The sequence below is a fragment of the Oryctolagus cuniculus genome, chromosome 15 (genome assembly GCF_051225735.1).
Source record: "Oryctolagus cuniculus isolate XC-2025 breed Fujian yellow rabbit chromosome 15, ASM5122573v1, whole genome shotgun sequence".
Classification (NCBI taxonomy): Eukaryota; Metazoa; Chordata; class Mammalia; order Lagomorpha; family Leporidae; genus Oryctolagus; species Oryctolagus cuniculus.
In genome coordinates, this window is record NC_142881.1 from 28904933 (window position 1) to 28922855 (window position 17923).

The 17923-nt window shown below is 56.8% G+C and overlaps 1 protein-coding gene across 9 annotated transcripts in view; it reads right to left on the reverse strand.

Annotated features, from left to right (window-relative positions):
- Positions 1 to 8303: 8303 nt before the first annotated feature.
- Positions 8304 to 17923, reverse strand: part of PAX2 (paired box 2) — a 90619-nt gene continuing 80999 nt past the window's right edge. For 5 of the 9 annotated variants that reach the window (XM_002718656.6, XM_070057376.2, XM_070057379.2 and 2 more), the window contains 3 exons: positions 12800 to 12901; positions 10621 to 10707; positions 8304 to 10147 (listed from right to left, as the gene is read on the reverse strand). In XM_002718656.6, the coding sequence (XP_002718702.2) occupies positions 10026 to 10147; positions 10621 to 10707; positions 12800 to 12901 (311 nt within the window). In that variant the 3' untranslated portion in view covers positions 8304 to 10025. Of the gene's footprint in view, positions 10167 to 10620; positions 10708 to 12799; positions 12902 to 17923 lie in introns of all 9 variants that reach the window. The other 4 variants (XM_070057378.2, XM_070057377.2, XM_051824101.3 and 1 more) reach the window with 1 other exon arrangement.

The following is a 17923-nucleotide window of genomic DNA, read 5'->3' on the forward strand; positions in this document are numbered from 1 at the left end:
CATTCTGGTGGAAAAGCAGACAACACACAAATTACTTACCAGGGTGATATATTGATGAATAGGGAAGTTTGGGAGCTGTAAAAGTATATCAAGGGGGTGCTGGCACTGTGGCATAGTGGACTAAGCCTCCGCCTGCAGCACCAGCATCCCATATGGGTGCCGGTTCTAAAACCTGCTGCTCCACTTCTGATCCTGCTCTCTGCTATGGCCTGGGAAAGCAGTGGAAGATGGCCCAGGTGCTTGGGCCCCTGCACCCATGTGGGAGACCTGGAAGAAGCTCCTGGCTCCTGGCTTCAGATTGGCCCAGTTCCGGCCATTGCAGTCATTTTGGGAGTGAACCAGCAGGTGGAAGACCTTTCTCTCTGTCTCCCTCTCTCTGTAACACTACCTCTCAAATAAATTAATTCTTTTAAAAAAAATTTTACCAAGAGGTCAGGAATGGCTTCTTGGAGGGAGTGGCATGTAGTCTGAGATCTGAAGGGTGACTAGGCATTAGTGACGTGCAGAGTGGGGGTGGTTCAGGGTGGAAGGAGTATTCTATGCTGAGAGAACTGTGTGTGCAAAGACCAGAAGGCGGGATCCAAGGGGCTGGAGCAGAGAGGGGAAGCTGGAGCTGAGGCTGGGCTGGTGGCAGAGGCTGGAGCTTTGTGGCTTTTGAGTCAAGTTAGGAGTTTGGACTTGATGTCTTGCAGGCCCATGGTGGCCCACCAAGAGAGTTAGGCTGGAACTCAGCATGTGTATGGTGGTGGTGGTGGGGAATGGAATGGGACAGGATGTTGTCTGCATTTTAAAAGACAATGATATTTACAAGCAAGAACCCAACTCAGGAGAGCAAGGAGAGCGGCTGGCTGACGGTCAGAGTCTGCGAGCCCAGAGTAAGTGCACCAGATTTGATGTCTGTAGGGGAGGCTGAACTCTCAGGACTTGGGCTGTGATTGGATGAGGGGGCTGGGGAGAGGGAGGAGTCCAGGATGACTGGCAGGGTTCTGGCTGGAGCAGCAGAGTGGATGACAGTACCATGGCCTCAGAGCAGCATCATTCCAGAGACAACTGTGCCTTGGACTCTGCACCATTAGTCAGCCCAGATGGGCAGAGTGGGGCGTGACGGAACCTACCCCAGTCAGGGGGTTGAGGGGGCCTTCCTGGCTGGGCTGGCTGATGGCACGGCCCTGACTCAACGCGGCCGAGAGTCTGAGATAGGAGGTAGGGCCTATGGAGACCTGCACGTCAGGGGAGCAGGAGGCCTGGAGACCCGGAAGTAGACCCAGGGTGGCCCCGGCCTGGGTGACTCCCGCCTTCACTGGTGACAGACTGCGGGGCTGGGCTGGGCTGCCCTCTCCTCCTCTGATAATTAATCCCGCGCGGGGGCCGCGGGCGATGACAGGGCTGTCTAGCGTGCACTTAAGCATTAAATGACCAATTTCTGTCAGACTAACTTCCCCAGCCTCCCTGTCCCCTCCCCTGCCACCCACCCCCGCCTGCGCCTCCTCCCTCCGCTCCCTGCACTCCGAGTTTTTCCGCAACTGATGGCTCCTGGTTCATTTCTGTGGAATTAATTGGTCCCTGAATGAATTCGGTTGACAGGGCAATTTATCATGTGTTTGGGCTGACAGTGCGGGTGTCAGGGGTGGGGGGAGATGAAGGGAAGGGGGGGTCTGAGTTGGGGTGAATATTGACCATAGATGGGGGCTTGAGAGGTGCTACCCTAAGGGCTTAGGGTACCATGGAGCACCCCCAGTCATAGCTTCATCCTTTGCTATGCATCCCAATCCCACAAGTTTGAGAGAGAACTTCAAAGTGGAGAAGACCCCCCAAACACTGGCCTCTCCCCAATTCTTTAATCTTCCCAAGTGGGGGTGTCCTCATGGGGCAACTCAGCACCACCCAACATTAACCCTAGGAAGGCTGGAGTGGGGCCTGGGGCTGTGGGGGTGGGTGATGGAGTGTGTTCACGTGTGTCTGCATGCAGTGAGCACACTCATGTACTTGGGGAGCGAAGGACTGATTAGTCTGGGGCGTGAGGGGCTAGTCTCCAGGGAGTTGGGCGCTCAGCCGGCCTGGCTAACAGGGGCCTAAGGGACTGGCTAATTAGGGGATCGGGATGGTTTGGGCAGGCGGGGGTATGGGGAGGAGGCTGGAAGTATAGTTGGCCCCAAGCAGCTTCTTCCTTTGTCTCCCTCCCCTACCCCTACCTGCACCCTCAAAGGTCCCCATTTGCAGCCCCTTCTCCCAGAGACCTCTGGGAAGAGATGAGAAAAGGCAGCATTAACTCGCAGACAGGAAGATGGCAGCCAATAAATGAACCCAGGTCTCCTGCAGCTCCAAGGCCCCCTTTCCATCCGAGTGTAGCCGCCCCACCTCTGCAGCGCCTTCCTGAGCTTCTCCCGGCCACAGACAAGGACACCTAGAATGCCCAAGTGGCAAGAAGCCCTCGAGGCCAACCGGCTCTGCATGTGAGGTACAGAGAGAGGGCGGGGTCTGTTGAAGGTCACTCAGTGACCTCGTGAGCCAACTGCTGGGTCCCTCCAGCCCTCGGCTTGGAGATGCCTCCACAGGCACATGCATTTTGCTCTGCCCTTGCGGAGACTGCTCTTCCACACAGGGCAGCTGAGGCCTTGACTGCACACCTGGGGCTGCACAGTCACGAAGATCAGATGGTAGATTGGGCCGGAAGTGGAGCCTGCAAGAACCTTCTCGCGAGCTTGCTGACCACGGCGTCTCTTGGCCCCTGTCATGTTCCCCTCCCTTCCGAACCTTCCAAAGAATCCTTCCCACTCCTGCTTCCCCAGGTTTTAGCACTGCCCCCCTAACACACACCTTCGGCGGCTCTCCCTCTCCCTTCACAAAGTGCTAGGTTGGAGGGCCCCAGGTACCCCCTCCATTCACCAAATCCAATGGCCTTTTCGTTAGTCATAGGGCAAAACGAAAAGCCAAAATTTGCTTTATTCATGTAACAATTATCTGTATATGTGTCAAGGCCTGGTTGCCTCTTTGCTTTTTAAACTTAAAATTTCTTTTCCATTAACGTAAAAATTGAATTCTAAAAAGTATGTTCCTCACAGAAGTCTCCCTCTCCACCGGCCTCAGCCACACTGTGTCCTGCTCCAAGACAATCTTTATTGGCTTGCTGACAGCTTTCTCTTTGTGTAGATCCATGCCAGTGTGCTAATCATTCTTATTTTCTTTCTTAATGCATTTTTCTTTTTTACTTAAAAATGCAGCCTTATCGTGTCGCCATGTCTGTTTCCTTCCATAGTCAACCTAGTCCTTAGGTGGGCACTGTCATCTCCTGTGCAGATCTGGGGGCAGGGGGAGTCTCATGCAGTTTTTCCTGCACCCGCTGTCCCTCCTTGCCTCCCACACCTCACATTAAAGACAGAAAGCGCTTCCAAAGATGCAGGATTAAGCCTTTATCTTTTGCTCACGTTAGCTATAACTCTCATTACCTACAGAAAAAAGCCCAAAGCCCTTAAGAGCCATTCATGCCCTCCAGAGCTGTTTGTTTGTTTAAGATTTATTTATTTATTTATTTGAAAGGCAGAATGAGAGCAAGATCATCCATCTGCTGGCTTATTCCCCAAATGCCTGCAACAACCAGGGCTGGGACAGGCCAAAGTCAGGAACCAGGAGCCAGGAGTAAGTCCAGCCAGGTTTCCTACTTGAGTGGCAGGAACCAAAGTACTTAGGCCATCATCTGCTGCTTCCAGGCACATGAGCAAGAAGCTGGATAGGAAGAGGAGGCGAGACCCAATCCCATGCACTCTGATACAGGATGCAGGCATCCCAAGTGGCGGCTTAACCTGCTGCGCCGCAATGCTGATTTTTTTGATTACAAGCGACAGTCACTGAACCTATCTGCATAAGCAAAAAAAAAAAAAGAACAAAAGAACATGTAGGCCTGTGACTCTGGAAGTCTGAAAGTAGATCTTGCTTCAGGCCTGGCTAGCTCCAGAGGCTCAAAAGATGTCACCAGAGCTCTTTTTTCCTTCCACCCTCCCCCCGCCCCCCAGGGCTGCTTGTCTCTGCTTGATGCTGAATAGGGGTTCACTCTCTGACGGGCGTTCTCCACACAGTGCAGGGGAGTCCTAGGCGGTCCTAAGCCCTCATCACTGCAGCTCACAACCCAGAAGGAGAGCCCCTTGCTTTTCTAGACATGGCCACATCCCTTCTGCGGGAACGCCCAGTGTTCCTAACTTGAGGTCTGTGTGCTACAGCCAGGCGATGGGATTCTCATTGCTCAGATGGGGTCACAGGCTGCTGTCTGTGGTCAGGAGCCGATGGGACACTTGGATCGACAGCCCCTCAAGAACTACACAGGATCTTGGGGGGCAGCTTCCCACTGAAAGGGGGGTGCATCTGTGATGTCCCCGTGAGAACTGCTGAGTGCGGCGTGGGCTCAGGGACGGTCCGCAGGTAACGGTGGGAGTTACTGGAAGAGCTGGTGCGGCAGAGGAGCAGCGTCTGCCCTCTGGAGGCTCCCTGGGTCAGGGACTCAGCGCTCCCCCTGCACCATCCTCTTGCTGCCCGTGACAGAGGGGTCCTGCTACCTCTCACCGTCTTCTCTGTGTCTCTCCCCTGCCTCAAGCCTCGCGCCTACTCAGTTTCTTCTTCCTCATCGCTGCATTTGTTTGGCCCTCTATTTGTTGAACACCTACTGTGTGCCAAGCGGTGAACAGAACACACCCAGATCTGCCCTCCTGGAGTTGACCTTCAAACAGGAGAGGAGAGGAGAGGACATAGATGAATCATATCTGTCGTGGTGGTGAACAGTACGGAGAAGCAGAGGAAGGGAGTGGAGTGTGAACTGAAGGTGGGGGCGGTGCTCTTTTATTTAAGGTGTTTAGGGAAAGCCTTGTGACAAGGTGATATTGGAGTAGAGACCTTGAAGAAGTGAGGGAACAGTCATGCAGATGCCCAGGGGAGGAGCCTGGCGGGCAAAGATTCATCAAGTGCAAATGCCCTGGTCAGGTGTGTACTTGACATGATGGAAGCCCAGCCCGGAGGTCAGCAGGCTCGAGAGGTCAGGGAGCCGAGCGAGCAGCGAGCTGAGGGGTAGCAGGCAAAGCGGCACGAGCGGGTAGAACCTTGTAGGTCAGTCTCAGCATCTTGACTTTGATTCCGAGGGAGATGGGAGCCACTGCAGGCTTCTGTTCATTGTGGAGGATCTCTGTTGCAGGAGGGAGGTAAAGACGCAAGCAGAAAAACCAATGAAAGTTTTGTTTCTCAAGACCAGGGAAAGGTCGTGGCGGCTTGGGCTGGGACCACACACTGCAGGTGGTTGGGAGTGGTCATATCTGGATCGCGCAGTCTGGGTTTGCTTTGGGATCAGATGTAGGATGGAAGAGGCAGGAGGAGTCTGGGCAGATTTGGGGTTTGGCTTGAATGACTGGCAGAATGGAACTCTCCCTTCCAGACACGAGGAAGAGGAGGGAAGGGAATCCTGCACAAGGTCTCCACCAGGCTTTGCCTCTCCCGGTGCGGCCTCATTCTCTCTGCACTTTGCAGTTCTGTTTTCCGAGAGGGGAGAGTCGATGGGCTCAGAGTGGATGTGTGCACAAGTTCCATTCTGTATGCTACAGAGTGTTGCCTTCATGGGTAGAAGTGGCTGTGGGTGGGGCGGCGTTCTCAAAGGAGCTGTGTGAGTGGTGGGTACCCTTTGACATTCCCCTACGTGCTGGCTGCCAGCTAGATTTAAGCTTCATCTCCTGCCCCCCACAGCCTGCTGCTCCAGACACATTTGGTCTGTTACATTTCCATGCCGTCATGTTGCTGGTCCCAGTGTTCCCTCAACCCAGGACACTTTACTCCACTGCGTCTGTCATCCCTGGTGCACGTCAGCTGGGAACGCTGCAGGGGGTAGGATGGCACGAGACTGGCAGAATCAACACGAGCACTGGGTAAAGGAAAACGGCCTGCTCTCCTTGGAGGTGGGTGAACAGGGCTGCGGTTAGAGGAGGCCACTAGCCAAGGGCTATAGAGCAGGTTTTGGGGTCCTCAGACTGATTCCAACCTGGAGTCAGCACCCCAGTAGGACACAACATAAGTGCCTCTGGGCAGAGGTAGTCCCTGTGAAGAGTGGGACCCTTGCTGTGTAATTTGGTATGGGAGATCAGAAATAGAACGGAAGATAAGAGGTCTGGGGGGACCCATGAGGGAGGCCTTGGTTCCCAAGCTGATGGATTGGGCTGGGCAGGGCTCCCTGTCTACGGGCGGGGAGGAGGGATGGACCTGGAGGCAAAGCCCAGTGCTGGGAGCAGGTGCCTGCTCCATAGGACAGAGGCAGCACGTGCCGGGCTGTTGCAGCCCAGCCCAGGGCCTCAGCAGCTTCCTGGGACTCATTCTCTGGGCATCAGGCTATAGTCAAGGGGGCCATGCTGTGCTAGATTTTCATGAGTTTGAAGTCCAGTCTCCTACGTGGGGTACAACTCTTCCTGGGATGCAAGAGAATCCATTTGGGTGTGAGAACGGTGGAACTTCTGTGCATTCAATCTCATCCTTTTTCCATTTGTGATTTATAAAATGTGTAATATGCGAGTTCCACAGCACATAATGGAATCTGTGACTAAGTAAATATGTTGGGAGTATACAGAATTCTTTGGACTGCTATGGTGCCTGAGCAGGGCAGTTTGAAGATGAGTCTTCTAGGAGACTGCTGGTCAAGAGAGACAATGCTAGGCAGTGTGGCAGGCGGGTACAGGGAGGAGACGAGGTGGGGAAGGGGAAGGAACTCGTGGGGGGATTGCTGATGTGTTGGGGGCCTGCCTATTCCGCTGATACTGATGGAGCTGGGTAAGAGGGCCTGGGGGAAAGAAGGCCTCTGGGCTCTTGGGGAGAGGGGGTGTCCAGCGCAGGCTGCCCCAGTCAGGGAGGAAGGTCCCTCTGGACTCTGCCCCAGCCGCCAGCAGCTCAGAGCTGTAAGCCCCCCCCCCCCCCCCCAGGGAGGAGGCTGAGTTGGAAGCTGAGTGGCAAGGCTTCCTAGGGGCGAGGAGGAAGTCTCGGGGTGGAGCATGGGTGGGGGCTGGGGCCTTGGGGTTGGCAAGAGTGTGGGAAGGTTAGTGGGGCAGGCTGCCCAAGCCACGGACAAGCACAGGTCCAAGTAACTCTGATGCAGTAGGACAATCCTTGTTAGCCCTGACATTGCTCCCCCAGACAGGAACAGAGACACGGGGACATGCAGAAGCTTCACCATAACGAGGACATCGAAACGCTACTTCGTCTGCCCCCCCCCCCCCCCCCCAGCCACCCAGGGACCCACACAGTTAAAGAGAAATCCATATACATGCAGGAAGCCACCGACTAGCCCGCCGACCCTGGGACACCCCAGACCGCCGAACGTGAGGCAGCAGTTCCCCCCGCCGAGATCGCGCGCAAGGCCCGAGCCGCTTCCCCGGGTCTCCGCGGGGCTGGCTCTCTCAGGGCGCGGAAACAGATGCGAAGCGCGGAACTTGCGGCGGCCTCTGGCCTCCGAGGTCTCGTCATTGCCGCGCCGACGCGCAAGTGAGCCCGCTGGGGAGCGAGCAGAGGGAGGGGACAGGAGGGCAGACCCCCGCCCCCACGGGGAGAGGCCCTCAGAAGCAGCGTCTTGAGAGCCTGCACCCTAGATCTGGAGTGGGCGGAGTGGCAGTCCCGCAGGAGCTGCTTGGTACAGACGCGTGACTCCAAGGTGCGTTCAAGTTTCGTTCTTTAAGGGAGAGCTCCTTGTTCAAGCAGGTGTGAGGGCGGGGGGGGGGGGGTGGCCACGGGTTTGGAGGTCGTCTGGGCTTTGGCCTGCGTTCAGCTGCTACCGGGGCCAGGAGTCTTGGCGAAGGGATCGTAGTGGAATGCATTTCGGAGGATTTTTGATTATTGGGGATCTACCAGCGCAAGGAGAGGCCCATGCCGGACAAAGCCAGACAAAGGGAGAGACAAACCTGGAGCCATGGGGAGTGACATACAAAATTTTATTATTTATTATTCTTATTTATTTATTATTTATTTCTCATGTGAACAAAAAAAAAAAAAAAAGAAAGAAAGAAAGAAAAGAAAAAAAGAAAAGAAATCAAAACGAACCGGCGCGCTGAAAGTGGCCAAGGAGACCAGAACCGTCGGGGAACTTTCGAAGGTTGGCCTGGCCGCGGCCCCGGGCCCCTGCCTGTCCAGCCCCACAGGACTGGGCGGGGCCGGGCCGGGCCTCGGCGCCCTGGCCTTCGCGCGCTCCGGGGGCCTGGTCAGGCGCCGGCAGTTCCCTTGCACTATTCTCCTCGCTTTCCTTTTCAAATAAAAAGGCTCGAGGGGGAGAGAGAGCTGGGCGAGGACTCCAAGCCTTTTCGGATTTGTTCAAGGATTTTTATTTATTTATTTTCACTTTTATTGACTTTGTTTCTGTTATTTCGAGTCGTCACGATCCACGGGTGAGGACACATGCAGGGCGCATCGCCGCTACCGAGAGAGCAACTACGGGGCGGGGCGGGACGGGGCGGCCGCCGGGGCGCGGGACACGGCCGCGAGGGGCCGCCCCGGGGCTGGGGCCGCCACCTCCGACCTGGCCTGTGCCGACAGGGCGGCCGGGGCGTGGGGCGGGGGAAGAGAGCGGGGCAGGGGGGCAGAGACAGAGCGGGACAGGAGAGACGGAGACGGGGAGAGACAGACAGAGGGGCAGAAGCGAAGAGGAGCGAGTGAGGAGAGCGAAAACACGGAGTTGCAGAGAGAGCCAACAAAACAGGCGAGAGCAGTCCACGGGACCATGTTCGTCATTTTGCATAGAGATTTCTTTCGTCATTTTTTTTTTTTTGTAACATAAAAAATGCCCCCCTCCCCCCGGACGTGCTGTGCTCGAGGGGGCGTGTGGCTGTGTCCCCTCCGCCCAGCGCGCGGCGACGCTCACGGCACGGACTGCGGGACGCATCTACAGGCAGGGCGGGCGGGCGCGGGGACGCTACGGGCGGGCGGGGCCGAGGGCGGGCTTATGTACAGGGCTTCGCCTTCACGCGACACACACCGTCTCTCTGCCAAGCAGCAGCCCGATGGGGTTCTGTGGTTCCTTTTCGCAGAGATCATCGTATTAAATAAATGGAGACTTTTTTTTTTTTTGCGGTTCTGTTCAGTTCCGGCCGAGGGAGGAGGAGGAGACTAGGAGGGATGGGGGCGTGGCCTAGGCAAGCCCCCACGTGCACCAAGCCGAAGCTCACACGCCTGCTCCGGACCCGCTCCTGTTGCGGGCGATTCAGAGTCTGTGTCGGGGGAGGGGGCGGCCAGGAGCTGCCCGGGGAAGAACTGCTCGCGGCCCTTGAGTGCGGGCCCTGCCGCGGGTCGGGGAGAGCGTCCGGGGCTGCGAGTTAGGCAGGGGTGGGGTACAGGGTGTGGTGGTGCGGGCCAAGGACAGCAGGAGGGCAAACTGGGAGGCCTGCAGGAGGAAGAGACGCTGAGGTAGGGGCCAGCGGGGCTGAGGTCGGGTCATGTAGTAGGAGGTGCCTGGGCCCTGGGGAGCCGGGCAGTCCAGGTGCGGTGGGGAGGGGCTCCACCGGGGCCGGCCACCGGGTCCCAACCTTGCCAAGATCCGACTCCCACGCCGTCATCCCACCTTCTGGGGGCGGTGCGCCCGGAAGGCGGAGGCAGTCCGGCTGGTGCAGGGGTTGAGAAGGTTCCCCCAGAGTTCGGCAGGGGGCTCTTCCTCCCGTGCGCAAAGTCTGTGTTCTGAATTTTCCTCTGCCCAGCTCCTCCAGCGAAGCCTCCCGGAGCCCGAGCGTCCGAGGCCGGGCCGCGCTGCAGTCCGCTCTGATTGTGTGTCACACGAACGTGGCCGGCGCGCGCGGTGGCGGGCCGGGCCGGGCCAGGCCGGGTCCTCGTCGTGGCGCCGCGCAGTCCAGACGGGCGGCGAGGGGCGGCGGGCCTGGGCCTGAGCGTCCCACCCACGGCTCCACCCGTCCCGTCCGGCCTTCGATGGGGCGACGTGAAGGGCTGCGGGGGACATGGGAGGGGGGTGGGGCTGGGGCGGTGGCCGGGAGGCGTCGCGTCGCGTCGGTCCTCCCTCCCTCCGGGGTGGACGGTCAGACGGGGACGATGTGGAGGCCGAAGCTGTCGGCCTGAAGCTTGATGTGGTCCCCGCGGTAACTAGTGGCGGTCATAGGCAGCGGCAGCAGCGGCAGGGGCGGAGCCCCGGGGGGCGGCACTATAATAATAAGGGGAACCTGGAAGTTAACACAGGAGAAGAATGGGCTGGGTGAGAGGACAAACAGAACAAAAAAGGAAAGCAAAGCAAAGCAAAGACCTCCCCAGGCTGGGGTCCGGCGGGATCCGGGCAGGAGGACCTTGGCTGGGCCGCGGGGCCGACTGCTGGGGAGGAGCGCCGCATTCACCAGGCCGGGGGTGGGGCGGGGAGAAGGGACCCGATGGGTGACGCCGGCTGCGGACCCTGCAGGGGATCTAAGGACGGCGCAGAGCCTTCCAGCGACCCGAGAGGGCGAGGAAGGATCGGAAGGGGCAGGAGGCGCAGGCGTCCTTGAGGGACCCCCTGGCCTCAGAGCCGAACTAATGAGCCTGTCCCTGGCCTGGCCATGCGCCCGGAGATCGGGTCCCCAAAGGCAGGACCCTGGTCCGGAAGCAGCACTGCGGAGCCTCCGGCCGGCAAGGTGGCGTACTCACTTAGTAAGGCGGGGTTGCTGAATCTCCAAGCCTCGTTGTAGGCCGTGTACTGGGGGTGGCTGTACGGGTTGCCGGAGAACTCACTCCCTGCGAGAGGTGGGGGAGCGGGGATCAGCACCGGCACAGCTCACCTGACCAGCTTGGCTGGCAGCTGAACCGTCATCCGCACCCCCCTCCCCGCCCCGTCTGGGACGCATCGGGCACAGGGGTCCCAGGCAGGTAGGGGCAAGCGGGGCTGAGGTTGGGTCGCATAGTAGGCGGTGCGGGCCAGGCAGAGGCGGAGTGTCCCTGTAGCCGGCGTGGGGAGAACCTGGGAAGGGCGCAAAGCGCCCACGCACCTCACACATCAGCTTGCGGGGAGGGGGAGGTGGCTTGTGAGCCAGTACCAGCCCAGGGCTCCCCAGGGGCGGCTTCCAGGGCCTCAAGAAGGATATGTTAGGACGCCCCCCCCCCCCCCGCCTCCCCACCGCATGGGAGTCCAAGGGCTTTAATAGTGGACACTGCTTTTAGGAGCGGTAGTCCCTGGGGTGGAAGCGGGGGAGGGTGGTGAAAAAGGGCCCCCGGGACAGGTTGTCCCAGAAAGTCCTAAGAATGGCACCTCAGCGCGGTGCCAGTACGCGGGGCGGGGGGCTCTGCTGGGAAACTACCCCCTCCCGCCTTTCTCAAGGGATTTCAAACGTGGGCTCCATGGCCCAGGAAGCAGGTGGGCTACCGCGGGTCCGCAAGCGGTGAGCCGCCGGCCCGTGGGCTGGGAGCCGTCGGAAGCTGCCTCCCTCCCTCCGCGGGAGCAAGGCCAGGCCTCGGGGTTTCCCCTCGCCCTTTCTCCTGTGTGATGACCCCAGACTGTTTACAGTGATCCCTAACCGCGGGTTAAGTAGAGGAGAAGGGGCCCCTCTCTGAGCCGGAGCTGGGTGGGGGTGGGGGATGCAGCCACTGGAAAGCCTGTTTATTGACGAGGAGGGAAAGCATGCGTGCAGCAGGATAATGAGCTTCTGAGCTCAACTGTGACCAAGAGGAACTGAGCTATCTCCTTCCCATCGCTAATGAAACAAGTCTAATTTCCTCATCAGCACTGGATTCTGTTTAACGACCCCCCCTTGCCACCATGAGCTCTCTGCGGCTCCCCTCTTCCCCACCTCCCTGCAGACTCCCCACCCCCACCTCCCCACTCTACCCCAGCTCCTCCTCCCCTGGCTCCCCTCCCCCACCTCTCGCAGAGACCTCCTCCAGCCTCCACCTGCTCACTGCTGGGACCTTTCCCCCACCCCCAGATCTAGGTAGGAATCCCTCCACCCTCACCTCTGCTGCTCCCTTCAACCTCTATTCTCTGTGGCACCCCTGCCCCAAGCTCTGCTGACCCGGGGTGGGCTCCGGATGGATGGGGCCAGTCTCACCCTCATCTGCTAGCCTCCTCCTCCTCCCCCTACCAGAACTTCAAGGAGAGCATTTTAAGAAGGGGGCCTGAGGGAATAGGTCCAAGCCGAGTCAGTGGTGCCCTCTTTAAGGCAAGAGCTGGTGGTGTTTCTGCCAGCAGGAACTCAGGGAAGTGGTGGCGCAATGCCTAGCAGCAGACAGCAGACCCTAAGTACAGCCTCTACCTCCCTGGTTCTCGCAGCCCAAACCCAACTCCTCCCAGGCCCGGGATGGGCTGAGCCTGGAGGAGCCCCAGGGCCTGGGGTCCTCTGAAGAGATGTGGGGTGGGGGGCCCAGCTTGACTCCTCCCTCCAAGTTGGGGTTGGCTCCCCACACTGGTCTTCCCTGTGGCTTGGTGTGGACCAGGGTGGCTTTGTCTGAGTGACTGACATGCCCCTGGAAATGGTGCTTGGCTCCAAGTTTCCATGGAAACCAGGGCAGGCTCTTCCAAGCAGTGTCAGCTGGCTGGGGTGGGCTGGGGCGCTGAGGGTGGAGCTGAGGCCGGGTGCTCCTGGGGCAGAGGCTTGGGAGAGTGGGTGCTGTGGATGGGTCATGACACGAAGTGGGGTGCACACAAGGCGCACCTCTGCTGGCTCCCTCCCTCGCTTGCTCCTGAGGCCTTCGAGTAGAGAAGGATGGCTCAGGAGTGGTTTGTGGGGAGGAGCGGCTGGATCTCCCCCCACCCTCAGATGGTAGACCACTCAGCAGCTCCTCGGCGAATTAGCCACCCCCACCTAGGTTAGGCGGCTGCAGCATTGTCACCTACCGGGCACCATTCCTGCCAGGGTGGACGTGGGGTAGCTTCCCTGGCCAGTGGGGGGCACGTGAGGGGGGTAACCAGGCAGAGTGGTGCTCGCCATGTCACGACCTGGAAAAACACAAAGGGGAAGGGGTGAGGCTGGAAGGCAGGGGCCTGCTTCTACTCCCACCAGGGTGCTCCACGGAAGAGAAACTCTTGAAGAGGAAGGGGCTCCGTGGAGATGTGCAGAGGGACGTGTGCAGCCCGGCACCGGGAGGAGCAGGTCCAGGTGTGCCTGTGCCCGGATCTGAGCTGGGGACCCAAACATGTGTGTCTGTGCCGGGCTGTGTGTGTGTAAGCACCTGTGTCCTGCGTAGCTCTCTGCATCTGTGTCCTGGATGTGCCTGGCTCTCTCTACCTTCCAAACTCACATGGAGCTGGGAGGGAGAGGCTCTGATTCCCCCTCCCCTGCAGGATACTTGGCTGTGGTCTCTCCAGTAGCCCAATGGGCCTCTCGTCTTGCTGACCTTCCCCCTCGCACTCTGCTTTTCCTTCAGGCTTGGAGGACACCCTGGCCACTGCTAAAGGGGATGACAGCACGCCTTGTCTTCTCCAGGTGGAGCTGCAGGTGCTGGGCCTGGCAGTTGTGCAGGGTGGGGGTGGGGAGCGACCAGCCAGTGGGCTATTTTGCTCTTTGCGTTTATGGCATTTTAAATGACAGAAACCCATCCCTGAAGTCAATCAGGAGCCAACAGTGCAAGTGAATCAGATGACATTCCAATGAGCAAAATCTACCAGCTGCTGGACCTCTGTGCCTGGAGGCCTGTATGGCCGCAGCTTGGGGGTGGGAGGCGGGGCTTTCTCTGCCAGTGTCCTGGAGCAGAGGGAAAGCGGGTCTGTATTGAGGAGGTGCCCTGGCCCAGGACAGTGCCTCTGGAACACAGCTAAGTGTGACTCCCCTCCCTCCCTTGCCTGCTCCCCCGGGCCCTCATCACTATGATGAGGACACCACCCCTCCTTTGCAATTGAGCATGCTGCAGTCCCTAATGACAATAACTTTCCCTTCTTTCTCTGGCCTCTCCTGGAATCTCCCTCCAAATTCTCCTGATGCTCCTTGCCAGCCAGTGCTCAGCAACCCTTCCTAGGCCTGTGTCGAATCGTGGAAGGCAAGACATGGCTGGAGGAAGTCAGAAAACGATGCATGCCTGGCACCTAGCACTTCCTGTTCATCGGCCGGGCCCTAGTCTTCCTCCTCCTGATGGCTGTTCCCAAGCATCTCTCTCTGCTACTCTGCCCTTGAAGTCGACCTCTCCCCCAACAGTCGTGCGCTGCGTGAGCCCCCTCAACCCCTGCCTTGACGCACCTGACTCATCTCTCCCTGTGCTCGGGTGTTTGCATTTCCAGCTCCTGCTGAACGTGTCCTTTAGCTGACCACTGGCACCGCAAACCTAGCAGGAATCAAGGCAGAGTCGTCCTCTCCCCAGCCAGTTCTAACAACTCTCTTAACCACAAAACCAGAAGCGGTGGGGTCTCTGATACAGCCTTCTTCCGTGCCCTCTAGCAGAAGTCAGTCACGGACTGCTGTCAGTCCTCCTTAGCGACGCCTGTTATACCTCCCCCGTTTCCACGTCACCTGCCATCTCCATAGCTCGGCTCCTCAGCACCTGCCTCTGGTTGGCCACAAGTTCCTTCCTTCCTCCCTCCCTCCCCTCCTCCTCCCTCCCTCCTGTCTCAGGTCACATTCTTCCCCCTCCTGCCTATCCCAAATGTGGCTGCTGGGCCCATCCTCATGAAACACAGCTGTCATCACAACACTTCCCTTGTGAAAACCATCACGGATTCCCTCTCGACCACAGCTCGCGTGGCACTGCCTCCCATAGGCAGGCTCTGCACTCGACTCTCTCGGCCCTGCCTTCCACCCTCTGGGTTTGTGGGAGCTGTTCCGCCACTTGTGTGCTCGGAAATCCCTGTGCTGTTTTTCCCTGTTTGCTCACAGTTTCCCTCTGTTTCTAGCTCAATCCTCGAAATCTGCCCCCATCCTGCCCAGCAGGGACGTGGCTTCTTCTGCAACATCTCTGCCCAAGTTTACCATGTCCTCGAGTTTTGTAGCGCATCAATCCTGCTGTTTCGTATCATGACTTGCTTTCTCCTACAGATCCTATGCAAACTGAGGGCAGGCCCCGTCTTCTGATCTATCCTTGTAGTGGAGAACATGGTAGATACTCAATAAACTCTTGCTGACTGACTCTCTGTCACACTCTTGCACTTAGCGCCAATTTCTGATGGATTATAAATTTTTAAAAGATTTATTTATTTATTTGAAAGGCACAGTTACAGGGAGAAAGAGACACACAGGGAGATATCTTCCAACCACTCCCCAAACAGCTACAACTGCTGGGGCTAGGGCTGGGGCTGGGCCTGGGCCAGTCCAAAACCAGAAGCTAGGAGTTTCTTCCAGGTCTCCCACATGGGTGCAGGGGTCCAAGCACTTGGGCCATCCTCTGCTGCTTTCCAAGGCCATAGCAGAGAGCTGGATTGGAAGTAGAACAGCTAGGATTCGAACTGGCATCCAAACAGGATGCTGGCACTGCAAATGGTAGCTTAACCCACTGTGCCACACCAGTCCTGGTTTATAATTTTTCAAATTGTTTCATATATATTGGTCTCCAAAAAACAGTAAGGGCTGGGACAAAATATAAATGAATATTTTTTTCTTTAAAAATGACTTTAGGGGGTAAAACCATAGCCTTTGACACCTGCATCCCATATCATGTCCTGGCTGTTCCACTTCTGATCCAGCTCCCTGCTAATGGCCTAGGAAAAGCAGCAGAGGATGGCTCAAGTGCTTGGGCCCCTGCTACCCACATGGGAAACCTGGATGAAGCTCCTGGCTCCTGGATTTGGCCTGGTCCAGCCTTGGCCTTTAAAGCCATCTATGGAGTAAACCAGTGGATGGAAGATCTCTCTTTCTGTTTTCAAAAAAGGGGGGAAGGTAAAAACAATTTAACAATAAATTATTAATTTTTGCAGGACGATAAAAGATTTACAGCAAGGGACCTATGTATTGTGACTCAGATTTATCATCCATGGAATGATTTTCCTCTATACTTAACATCAAGAACAAACAGAGGTGAACTGCCAGACAAGAGATCATTTCCGATTCCCAGAGAGAGAGAAGAAAGACTGCCTTGGTGTGGGTTTTCTTTCCTTGCTTTCTATTGCCAATAAAAGACCCACCCCTCCTGACCATCTCTCAGAGGTGTGGACCCCAGGCAAATGATGACAGTGTAGCGTCTATCAGTTCCTAGAGATGAACAATATGGTGCTTATTTGATTAAAAGGGCCCAAGATAGAGGAGGGTTAGGGAAAAAGTAGTGGTTTTGAAGCTAGAGAGATAGAGAAACTCCATTCTTCCAGGCCCTGTGATCTTAATGTTTACAAAGCAGCCAGGAAAAGAAGTATGCCTCTCTCTTAATAAAGAGGAATTTAGATGCCTCTGAATCCTGGCGTTCACACAGCCTAGCACGCGTGACTATGCCCCATGATGTCTGGTTTTGTCACAGTGTCCCCTCCCCAGCTTCAGGACAGCGGGGAGAGGCTGGATGACTGAGAAGCTGCTCCCAGCTACCTGGAGGCACTCCGTCCGACTGCAAAGTTGATGGCCACTGGCTCTCTCTCTGCAAAACAGGAAAGCCAGCTTCCAGCAGGTAGGAACTGCCACATGTCAAAAGTCACCCACTGAACTGCTGATTGAAGGGCACGTTTCACAATTTGATTTAAAAAGCTGAGTCTGGGAAGCACCAGTCAGAGATTTAAGAATGTAGAGGAGGGGCCCACAATGAGGGAGAGGCATGCATGCCCCATCCCACAGCTGTGCTCCGTTCAGTAGCATCAATATCACCACAGAGAGGACCTGTTCAGGACCCCTAAGCCAACAAAGGTGCAAGCCACTGCATACAAAGCACTCTCGGTGGCTTCATTAGTACACAGGTGACACCTGGAGAGCAGGAAAAATTGACCAAACTCTGGCCAGAGCCATATATTCATCTGCAACCCTATTGTCAATAATGGAAAACACATACTGCAGGAAGTTCTCAAATTACGAGGCCCGTCATAACGTTTGCCCAGCAGCATTCTTTGCGCAAGCCTCTTAGTGGGAGAATATGAGTGGGTAATGGAATCCGTGCGGGGAAGAATCAACAGAGCACTGGGCCTTGCGGCACTCCACACGGACAAACGGGAGTGGAGACGGACTGTGCAACCGTGCAACAGTACAGCACTTCCCTTACACAAACAAGCGAACGCACAGATGCGGGAGCCAACGGCTGCACGGCAGAATCCAGCCGTTCTGTGAGATATGTGCCATCCGACGGAAGACGGGAAGCAGTAAAGTATTTGCTTTGCTCGCTGACGTCGCCACTAAGATGGAAGCAGCAGCCGCAATCACAGGTGGCCCAGACCCCACATTTTACTGAGAGGAGGGGCGTTTCACGTTGGCGGTTTTTTCTAAAGATGGAAAAGCTTTCCAGGTGATCAGTCCAATTTCCCTGCTTTACAAGTCAGAAATTGGAAGCACAGAGAGGCAAAGTGGCTTTCCTGTGGCTCCACAGCTCCTAAGTGACAGAGGCAAAGTCTGAAGCCTCACTTAGGTCACACTGCGTTTTCATAATAACATGGAACCAGAGACTCCCCCGAAAGAGCCAAGGAAAAGAAAAAGAAGTCACCTGACAAGAAAAATCTCTGATGGTCACAGCAGGCGTTAAGGTGAGGCGAGAGGAAAAGGACACAAAGAACAGAATCCTGACACCGACAGGCTGTAGTACAACTCCATGGGGTGGAGTATTAGTCTCCTTTGAGAATTTGCTGAAAAGCAAAGAGGCTCTTCACGAAACAGTGGTAGCCGAGAATCCGCAAGTACCCCGAAGTGTTGGGAGCTCTGTGCTTGATGAGGACGTCTTCCCAGTTCAACTGCAGAAGTCCCTGAAGATTCTAAAGCCAATCTCTGCAGCAATCACCGCGTCGGAATCGGCGCACTTTTGTCAGGCATTCCTTACCAAATGGGCCAGATCGGATCAAGTGTTTGGGAGCGTCGAAGTGCAGCTCCTCTTACAAGTACAGAGAAAAGCCAAGTGAAAGACTTTATCAAGAAAC